At 36.3% G+C, this 11,004-nt stretch overlaps 1 protein-coding gene across 1 annotated transcript; it reads left to right on the forward strand.

The window, feature by feature from the left end:
• The first annotated feature begins 206 nt into the window (after window positions 1–206).
• LOC142629714 (inactive leucine-rich repeat receptor-like serine/threonine-protein kinase At1g60630) lies at window positions 207–9,339 on the forward strand. Its single transcript, XM_075803753.1, has 2 exons — window positions 207–1,814; window positions 8,261–9,339. Exons 1-2 carry the CDS (start codon window positions 464–466, stop codon window positions 8,923–8,925), a joined length of 2,016 nt encoding a protein of 671 aa, XP_075659868.1. The 5' UTR covers window positions 207–463; the 3' UTR covers window positions 8,926–9,339.
• The last annotated feature ends 1,665 nt before the right edge of the window (window positions 9,340–11,004 follow it).

Raw genomic sequence — 11,004 nt, forward strand, 5'->3', positions numbered from 1 at the left:
CATTGAGATGAGAAAAAAAAGAGAATGGTTTATCTCTGTCGTCTGAAATAAGTTCACGTGAAGCTTACGCTATAATGTCCGTGAGCAAAGTTTCCAAGAAACGATGCTCACCCACTGTCTCCATTTGGTGACTTCCCAAAGCTTTCACCCATTAATGGAGAGCTCCCTTTCGTGTTTAATAAGTGGGTTGGCTGGGCACAGTTGAAGTAGATTACCTTCCAAGCTTTTTTTGTTTCAAACCAGAAAAAGAAAAAGAGTGTAAAGCGTTGAAAGTAACTCACATTGGCGCAGTAGTCTTTGTCTTTGACTCATTGTGATTGATTGGGGTAGATCGGAAAAAGTGCTTTGGTAAAAAAGAAAAAAAAGAAAAGAAAAAGAGGGCTGAAAATGATTTGGAATCATTGGCAATGTCGCTAGTTCTGCAGGAAACCCATTTTTGATTGTTATCTTCAATTAAAGGGGAATGATGGAACCTCTGGTTTCAAGGTACTCATTGTGGCTGCTGTTTCTAATTATACTAGCGATATCTCTCGTTCCATCTCCGGTAAGATCAGGCGATGCAGAAGCGCTTTTGTCGCTAAAATCAACGATCGACACGTCAAACGTGCTACAATGGCAACAACAACAACAACAACAACATTCGAACGTGTGCAACTGGACTGGCGTCAAAGAATGCATGAAAGGAAGGGTAACAAAGCTGGTATTAGAGTATCTCAACTTGACTGGTACTTTGGATCCCAAACCCCTAAACCAATTAGACCAACTCAGAGTCCTAAGCCTCAAAGGAAACTCTCTCTCCGCTCAAATCCCAGACCTCTCTGGCCTCCTCAACCTCAAGTCTCTCTTCCTCAACTTCAACAACTTCTCCGGCGACTTCCCTCACTCAATCTCCAGTCTCCACCGCTTAAAAATCGTCGTCCTCTCCGGAAACCAGATCTCCGGTCAGATCCCGACCTCGCTCCTCAGACTCCGGCGACTGTACACACTGTATTTGCAGGACAATAACCTGACAGGTTCACTCCCCCCGTTTAACCAAACCAGTCTCCGGTTCTTCAATGTGTCCAATAACAATCTCTCCGGTGAGATCCCATTAACTCCAGCTTTGGTTCGTTTCAATACGTCGTCGTTTTCGGGTAACGTAAATCTGTGCGGAGAACAGATTAAAAATGTTACTAATGATTTTTGTCAGAGTCAAGGTCCAGCTGGTACATCTCCTTCACCGCTAAACAAAACGGCGTCGTCGAAGAAGGGTAAGCGTACGAAACTGATAAAGATAATCGGAGGAAGCGTGGGAGGGTTTGTGGTACTGTTAATCTGTTTGGTTGTGTTGTTGATGATGTGTGGGAAGAACCGTACGAAACCGGAGGAGATTACAGGCAACAAAGCGTTGGAAGCTGTGGCAGTAGGAGGAGAGGGGACTTCAAGCGGTGGCAGGGGAGGTAATAACAGAGATAAACCAGGCGGGTTTTCGTGGGAATGTGAGGGACTAGGGAGCTTGGTGTTCTGCGGAGCAGGGGATCATCAGATGAGTTACAGTTTGGAAGATTTGTTGAAGGCTTCGGCTGAGACATTGGGGAGAGGCATTATGGGGTGTACGTACAAGGCTGTGATGGAGTCTGGGTTCATCGTGACCGTTAAAAGATTGAAGGATGCTAGGTACCCTAGATCGGATGAGTTTAGAAGACACATGGAAGTGCTTGGAAGGCTTAGCCATTCTAACTTGGTCCCACTCAGGGCTTATTTCCAGGCTAAGGAGGAGCGCCTCCTTGTGTATGATTACTTCCCTAATGGCAGTCTCTTCTCTCTCATTCACGGTACGTACCTACGAATTGAATTGTCGGTGACTGTTTTATTTTTATTTTTATGTTTTGTTACTATAACTATTGCCTTGCCTGCCTGCCTGAAACTTCTCTTTTTGTCCTGCACTTGCATCAAATTCAAACGGGTTTGGTTCATAATTTCCTTTAGCTAGAATAGTAATGAAAAGTAGTTTAGTTACACTTTTTGAAGTCCAATTTTCTTCTATCGTCTCATTTATTATTAGTGACTTAGCGTGTAATTAGCGAGGACTGCAAATAGAACAAAAGTGCTAGTTGCGAAATTGCATATATATATATCACCTGAGAAATGAAATTTATGGTTGACATTTGTCTTACAGATTATTGACCCCCCTTAGCCAGTTAGAAATAGACATAGTGGCCCCTAATCTTGGTCGTGGTCCCAAATCAATCCACTTGATAGATGTCTTAGTAAGTACTGATAGTAATGTGACACATGCTGATGCATTTGTTTAAATTAAATGTTGCTACTTTTTGAACCATATGATTTTACCCTTGCTACTTTTGGGCCTAATCTTAATCCTCATCATTTGAAAAGTAAAAACTATCAAAGAGCTTGGAATTCAACTAGTAATTTATAGTATTTATCAAAAAAAAAAAACACTAGTAATTTATAGTTTAGGGTTTAAATCTCTCTTCCCTAATTATTAAATTTTAAATAAAAAAACATAAAGTTCCGTTGACAAGTTTAAGATTTTATTTCTAATTTAATTGTATATATAGTGTTAAAACTTTTAAATAATATTATATGCATTTAAATGTATAAAATTTAACCTGAGTTGGTTTAGTGATTCTTAATATCGTACGATATTTCTGAGATCTTAGTTCAAAATTTTTTGTCAATATTTTGAGACTACTCTCATAAAATTCTTCAGAATAACCGTGTAAAAAAATAGTTAATTAGATAATTATTTGTCAAAAAAAATTATATATATATAATGGCAACTGTATCTGTGATGTGCATTGAGGCTGAGTTTATTTCTGACTAAAATGCCCAGTCTATGATCTGGCTTCTCAAAAAAAGAAAAAGAGAAAAAAAGGACATTGGTAGGCTTAAACATTGATTAAGCAAGAAGCTCCACCTCACCTGCTTCCTCCTGTCCTGAATGATAGTAGTGAATAGTATGTATATTTTAAAAGTCCGTATGGCAATCTAGTAGGGCCCTCTGGACACGATCTCCTTAATGATACACCTCTTGTTGGTGGTCTCTCAATCCCATGCACAAATTTATTATGACCTCACGCTCCCAGGAGCGTGGAATACACGGTCATTCATAGGTGTTTTGCGGAAAAAGGGCGAACACAGGGGAGTCAAATTCTCTACAATGATCACTCGTGCCTGGTCAACAAGTGGACTGGTCGATGGATTGAATTTTTTGAATGAATATCACTTCGCATGTGAAACAAGTGGCAATAGAGTCCGGGCACACACACCTGTGCCCTCCTAACATTCTTCATTTAAATAAAAAATAATAAAAATTATGTTTTAATCCATATATATTTTATAAGATAACTTTTAAATTAAATCCTATAGTTTTAAATTTTTTAATCAAATCCCAGATTTAGGACTTCTTAAAAAAAAAAAATCAAACTTTATAGTTCCATTACATTCAAATCCAGTTTTGAACTTTTAAGATCTTATAATTTATAATATAAGTTTCGATTTATTCTAAAAGAATAAGTTTTAATGAAATATAAAGTTAAATTGAATTCACTTTTAAAATTATAATGTAATTTTGTTTTTTTTTTTTTTCATAAATTATTAGGCTAATTATTGTTCTTATGTCTTTTTCAAAGTCACTAGAGTGAATTAGGTGAAGTCTTGAGTTTCATGCACCATGTTATTTTAATTTATATGATTTTTAGAATGTTTCATAGACAAAGGGTAAAATAATGTCTTCAAAGTCTGGAATAACGCATGGTGCACATCTTAATTAAGGGGTAGGTTTGGGTTTAGTGTTTTCAATATACTCGATCCAGTCGGATAATAACACGTGTTTAAAAATAAACATATGTCACAATCTTAACGAGTCAAGTGTTTACCCTTTAATTAATATCATCCCTCACATCCTTAATCTTGGTTTTAAAAAGTTACCGTTTGATTGATCCTCCATTCTCCTACCAGCGGTATTTTACTGTACTTGGCTAGCTGTGGGCCATTTCCTCTTTATTTAACTCAAATGGTTGTTTTTGTGGATCGTTTATTTTACCTTTAATAGGAGGAATATTATTTTTGGGGAAGAGGGGAAAGAAACATTGTGTTGTGTCCCCCATGAGTGTTACTGTTTAATAACTTAAGAAGAGTCTTATTTATTAGTGACATGATGATTAATATTTTTGAACTTAATAATAGATAAAGATGCTATGCTATCAGATTGATCTAAATTGTCTACCAAAAACAAAAAGAATGATCTGAAAAGTTCACTACTTTATTACTTTAAAATGCATCTCTAACTGTTGTTGAGATTTATTCGGTGAATAAAGACAAAAAAATACCATATCAAAAAAAAAAAAGACAAATAAATACATGTTACTTTTCCCTCAAATCTAATCTAAAAAATATTGACAACTCATTTGATTTGAGTCTCTGACCTCTGCACGTTAATAAGTGTTGTCACACACACACACACACACACACACACACACACACACACACACACACACACACACCCCTACTTATTACTTTCAAAACTCCACTTTTGCTATTATTATATGGGAAATGTTAATGTTAAGATTTTCTTTTTCGGGTCTTATCTAAAAAATAGAAAAAAAGTTGTCAAAAAAAATTAAAAAAGATAAAAAATTATTTAAAAATTGTCAAAAATCACCTAAAAATTTGAAAAGCTGACATAATATATGTTAACAAAAAGTTTTTATGGTGCCTGTTAACACAACTCTTATTATATATATATATGTTCCTCACCGCTCATGTAAAATTATGTGATTTTGCACCACTTCTATTGTTCTTGTCTTCAAAGTTTAATAGGCATTGTTTGATAAAAGAAAAATAAGAAAGAAAGAAAGAATAAATGGTTAAAAAAATTGATATAGATCTAGCCTGAATTCATTTTGTCTTATGCGGCAGCAGCATTATTCACTGAACTTTTCTTCTCTCAAATTTTACAACCAAATTTCTTTATTTTATTCTTGTATATCTTTCTTTTCTTCCATGCTTTTACTTTTTCACTGCGGATGCACATCTAGTCATATCAATTTGATGTCCTTATTACACTGGATATTTACGTCAGATTCTGAACTGTGGCTTTGGCTTTGGCTCTGGCTTGTTTTCTTTCTTTCTTTCTACCTTCTTTTTCCCTGCACACTGCACTCCATTCCTCCCTATATAACCTTGTAACTAAAGTGGTATAAATTTGGTCATATGTTTTAGCAAAAAAATAAATAAATAATTGGTCATATGTCATCGCAAACCGAATAGTAAAAAGCAAACTTTGTATTACTAATTGTTCCCATTTATTTATTTATTTTTGGGTAATACATCCTTTGTGGTACCCGGCTCAAACTTGATATAATTTGAGAACTAAAACAATAATTTTAAATGAGATTTTTTTAAATATTAAATATCAATTAAATAATATTTATTTAACTATATATATATATATTAAAAATCAATCTTCTTGTTTTTTGAGATGCAAAATTACTAATTAATTTTTTGCATTAAATTTTATTAACATCTCTTTTTTACAATTGATAATTGATAATAGCTAGTTTACTTAATCAACACACATAATATTTTTATTTGGTGAAACAATTTAGTGGTTTCGGTTGGATTGGATTTCTATTAACTCAATATGTTGGGGTCTTCTCCGAGGTAAAAAAAAAAAAATACAAAGCCCACAGATATTTTTTTCTTTGTGAAAAGAAGAATTATCATCCTACAACTTATGAGACTTTTTGTACAATTTTGGGGATTTTCTTTTCTTAAATGGGGGACCTTGAGATCCTTTTATAAATTTTTGATACATAGGGGCTTAGACCTAGGCCTAGAGAGGATCTTATAGTACCTCATGTCTATAGTTTGAACGCCACCTCCCCCTCTACCTATCTGGAAAAAAAAAATGCTCCATTTTGCTTGATTGATAAATAATATTTATTTGTTAAGTTCAAATGTATTTGCAAACCAAGCAAACAAAGTTTGTGCTTGAACTATGTTTGTTCAAATGTAGTTCAAATTATACCTAGTGTAATTTGTGTCATGTAATTGCCTTCCTCAATCTTGGCTTCCACGCTTAGCCAACGAGTTGACAATCTATCAAAAGTATTTAGATGATTTGTAGTATCCCCCTACCATGCACAAGTGCACAACTAATATAACATTTCCTTCGAAGACAAACGATTAGCAAGCAAATTTCTCTCACACACACACACACACAATTTTCAAACTTATATGAGAGAAGTCTTATTCAACACACTATACGAAATGGCGAGACTCAAAACAGATAGCACTCATTGCCTTTATCTCTTGCTCTTCCCTTTCATCATTAGACATAGTGGCTGACTTTTCTTTGATTTTTCATACAATGATTTAATCTTTGATTTTTCATACAATGCTTTAATCAATTGGTGTTTTCCATTTCTAGGATCTCAAACCAATAGCTTTGATACCAATTTGTTGTGAAAAGTACACAAAACAATAAAATTATAGCACCATGACACACAACACATCTAATGAGGTTCTAGGCCTACACTATGGGCAACACAAACCAAACTCACTATCAATGATAAGGGTTAGAACCAGCCTCACAAAAATAATCAAACCCAAATCCCCAATACACCCAAAAGTGCTCTAACTATAACACACTATACAAAAAATTTCCATCTAACTTTCTCTTACTCTATTTCTAGGATTTATCACACCTGTATACTTATTTTCTTGTCAATGTGGGACTACCACTCTCATTAGGAATTGTTGCACGCTCTTATTATTCTTTTAGCTGAAGTGGGGTTCCAAAATGAACTGGAAAACCTCGAAATTTATCCCCTCATGATAGTTTAGCTCTCCTCTCCTCATGTTCTTGGAAGGGAAATTTCACATTTTTTCTTAGTAACCCCTTCTTCTCATTCTCTCTCTACACCTATTCATCTATTTTTGGTGGATTGATTTTGGTGGGCTGAGAGGGGTTTTGTTTCCCCTCCCTCCTTCCCCCCCCCCCCCTCCAATCTCTCCAAACCAGCAACTAAACATTGTGGTGTTGTAATTATGGCAATTATCATTTCTTTTTTGTTGCACATTGATTTTTCAAGTTATTTAGATTTGAGGGGTGAGTTTCCGATTTACTCATATACCTCTTGAGTGCATGGGTGTGCCCCATTGCCCCTTTGTAATTCATTTCTAACTTACCAAGTAAAAGGGAATTTCCAAGGAGATGGTATTTGCAAAAATATTTTTTAAAATTTTAATGATATTTGAATAGCTAAACAAAAAAGGTTTCATTGAAAGAAAACTCATATGTGTGAGAATATAGAATTTAAAATTTGTCTTGATGAAAGGAACAGTATGTATGCGGCATCTCATGTTGGGTAATGTTTTTTAAGCTGAAAAGTTTCAAGAATGGGGGGAATATGTTTACAACAATATTTTTAAGAAACATTATGATACTTGAATAGCTAAACAGAAAAACTTGAAATTGAAAGAAAACTCCAAGGATTATGAGATTTAGAATTATGTTGATGAAGAGAACAGTATGTACGCATCATCTCATGGTTAAATACCATTTTATGATTGAATTTCAAGAAGTTTTCCTTGTATTTAGTCTGTCAGTCTTATCACATGATTATGTCATGCCTTCCCCACCTTCCCTAGGTATCAGTTCTGGAATCGTTGATTTGAAAGATAACTTGTTTCTAGTTTCATTCCTGCGTGGAAGTTTGACATTAGTCATGAGATATTTCTTTCCCGGAAGGATTAGTAAATCCTTACTGCATCTTAGGGGGCACTTTATATTATGTGCAGGACTAAGAGACATGAAAAAAACAACTAACCAATTTCAATGTTTCATGTGAAATGCACCAATTGAAAAGGTCACGTTTTGTCTTGAGGTGGAAACCCCCTTTGCTTCACATTGGAAACATAGATCATTTGTATATTGTTGATAACAAAATTTTTACTGCTGGTGCTGCAAAATATAAATTATTTAGGATGAAGTGGCTTCAACTAAGATACAGATGTAATGAAACACAACATCCTGTTGATTCCTTTAAAGCCAAACTCAAAACATTTGCATCAAACCTAAGTAAAAGAAGGCTACTGCTATTTTGGTCAAAGCTAAGAATGCCTTTGGCCTAATGGTAGTCTGCCTCTCTTGCAGGTTTGAGAACTGGAGGTCAAATCTCCATTCAGCCAAAAAAAGGAAAAAATAATGCTCTTGTTTCATGCAATAACATTTTTTTTGCTACTGTTGCAGGATCAAGAGCTTCAGGTGGTGGGAAGCCTCTTCATTGGACATCATGCCTTAAAATAGCAGAGGACCTGGCAACTGGTCTGCTCTATATCCACCATAACCCTGGTTTAACCCATGGAAACTTGAAATCCTCTAACGTCTTGTTAGGATCCGACTTTGAGTCCTGCCTCACAGATTATGGTCTCCTTTCATTCCGAGACCCTAACTCACTTGAAGAACCCAGTGCTACTTCTCTCTTCTATAGAGCTCCTGAATGCCGTGACATTCGAAAGCCATCTACCCAACAAGCTGATGTCTACAGTTTTGGCGTCCTCGTATTGGAGCTTCTAACTGGAAAAACGCCCTTCCAGGACCTTGTTCTGGAACACGGTTCAGATATTCCTAGGTGGGTCCGTTCAGTCCGTGAAGAAGAAACTGAGTCTGGGGATGAACCTGCCTCAGGCTCTGGCAATGAGGCGTCTGAGGAAAAACTTCAGGCTCTCTTGAACGTTGCAATGGCCTGTGTGTCAATTGCACCAGAGAGCCGGCCTACAATGAGAGAGGTTTTAAAGATGATCAGAGATGCAAGGGCGGAGGCTCAAATTTCATCAAACAGTAGTGATCATTCACCAGGAAGATGGTCAGATACTGTTCAGAGCTTGCCTAGGGAAGAACATTTGAGCATTTGAGTGGATAATAGCTTGGCGGCTTTAAATTATGTGTGCTGATTTTTTTTCCTCATTGAAATGCAATTCTTCAAGTAGGCATTGTAGAGTGTACCAGTGTAAAGGTTTTCTTTAATCTTTTTAGCTAGTTGGCAGTTACATATAAGATTTTATTATCTAGCTAGTGAGCCGTTTGGAAGGTTGAATTGCTTGACTTCCAGTTTATTTGGGGCTTGATTTGGTTGGGTTCTCTTGCAACAAAGTCTACATCCGTTTGGAAAAGGGTTCTTCATCAGAGTTCAAATTCACAGGGATGATGTTAGCTCAGGTTATGTTCTGAATTGCCCATTTACTTATTTTGTTCAATTTTGGACAGAAAAAAGTTTCAAACCCCTTTAAGTTAAAGTGCAGTACCATAAGTGCTGTAATTTATTGTTATTTTGGGAACATTGCAAAAGATTAAACTAATAAACAAAAGCACTATTAGTCTTCCTGCTAACATCATAGCCTCTATGCTGCCTTGTCCAAAATGTCTTTATGTAAACGTAGGTTTCTTTTTTGGCCAATTTAGAGGAGACTAAATCCACTTCCTTGACTAGCACATTTAGTCACATTAACCCCTATCTATTGCATGGGACACTACAATCCATTTAACAGATTACTGCAAGCTTCTAAGCTATAAGTTCCAGTGATTACTCTGAAATTGCTTTGCCAACAGTCTTGTTGACAGTTTACTCTCAATCCCTTTGGTAAACATAAGGCGTTCCAATTGAGCATATGCATCTTCCTCAATTCTTTTACAACTGTATCTGGAAGTTTTTAGAAAATAAATAAAATGGAATGGAATGCAGAACATCAGTGAGTTGCTTGTGAATATATTTTGGCCTTCGAAGTCTGCAATTTAAACTTATCTTATCTAGCTAGCACTTCAGAAAAGGGTTTTGTCCTGTAAATAAGCTAAAGGTACCTCCTGGCTTGTCCTGCTGTCAACCAGATTGACAGTTGAAGAATTGGCATTTTCAACACGGAACTCATGTAGTCTGTATTACTACTAGGACTAAAGAGCAAACCAGATCTTGAAAATCTGAGCTCACACAACCATTCTAGCCACTAAAAATGAGAATTTCCATAGACACATCTGACACTACGACTAAGAAAAGGTAGGCAGCAGCTAATAATACCTACCTGTTTTAATTAAATATTAGATTTAAATAAATAGAAAAGATTTCACCAATATTAAGTTATGTGATGCAAGTAGATCGTGTAAAATCAGGTCTTTCTGGTAATATAAAATATTATGATACATGATTAAAACCATTTATAATAAGTAATGAAATATAGACATTACTACGCCAGAGGCTGTTTCTCTCTAGGCTTTTCCTTTGAAAATCCTAGCAGTAGAAACTCTTGTTAGCTGTGGCTAACAGCATTTCTCCCTTGAGGTAGAAACAAGATTCTGAAACTGACGTGGGGCATAATGGATGAAGTAACTCAGAACTGGGGGAAGCTATCCCTCACGCAAAGAGAAGTGGTTGAACATGACTTCAAGGACACAGATGTGGTTGAAGGGGCAGCGATAGTGGCAAGGTTCTTCACGAAAAGGAGAGTAAACCTTGAAGCTGTGGCAAATACGTTGAAGAGTGCATGGAAGACGGAGTTGAGCTTTGAGGTTTGTGCTTTAAATAACGGTCCCTGGTCCTTTGATAAATATCTCTTAGCAATCCAGAAACTAGAAAAGGATGAACAAATACAAAACATCAGCTTTGACAAGGCTAGCTTCTGGGTTCAGATTCATGACCTCCTAGCCAGAAGGGTGACGAGGGAGGTTGGTGAGCGGATTGGAAGAACGATGGACAAGGTTGAGGAGGTGGATGTCTCGGTGACCGACAATCTTCTGGGGAAGTACATTCGAGTTCGGGTGAGAATTGATATTACATAAGCTCTGTGTCGAGGAAGACTGATTAACTTTGGAGGATCAACGCCGGTGTGGGTAGGCTTTAAATATGAACGGCTGCCAATCTTCTGCTATTGGTGTGGCAAGCTGAATCACGATGAGAAGGACTGTGGAATGTGGTTGCAAAGTAAGGGATCGTTGCAGGCACA

Source organism: Castanea sativa, chromosome 3 (assembly GCF_040712315.1).
Source record: "Castanea sativa cultivar Marrone di Chiusa Pesio chromosome 3, ASM4071231v1".
Taxonomy (NCBI): domain Eukaryota; kingdom Viridiplantae; phylum Streptophyta; class Magnoliopsida; order Fagales; family Fagaceae; genus Castanea; species Castanea sativa.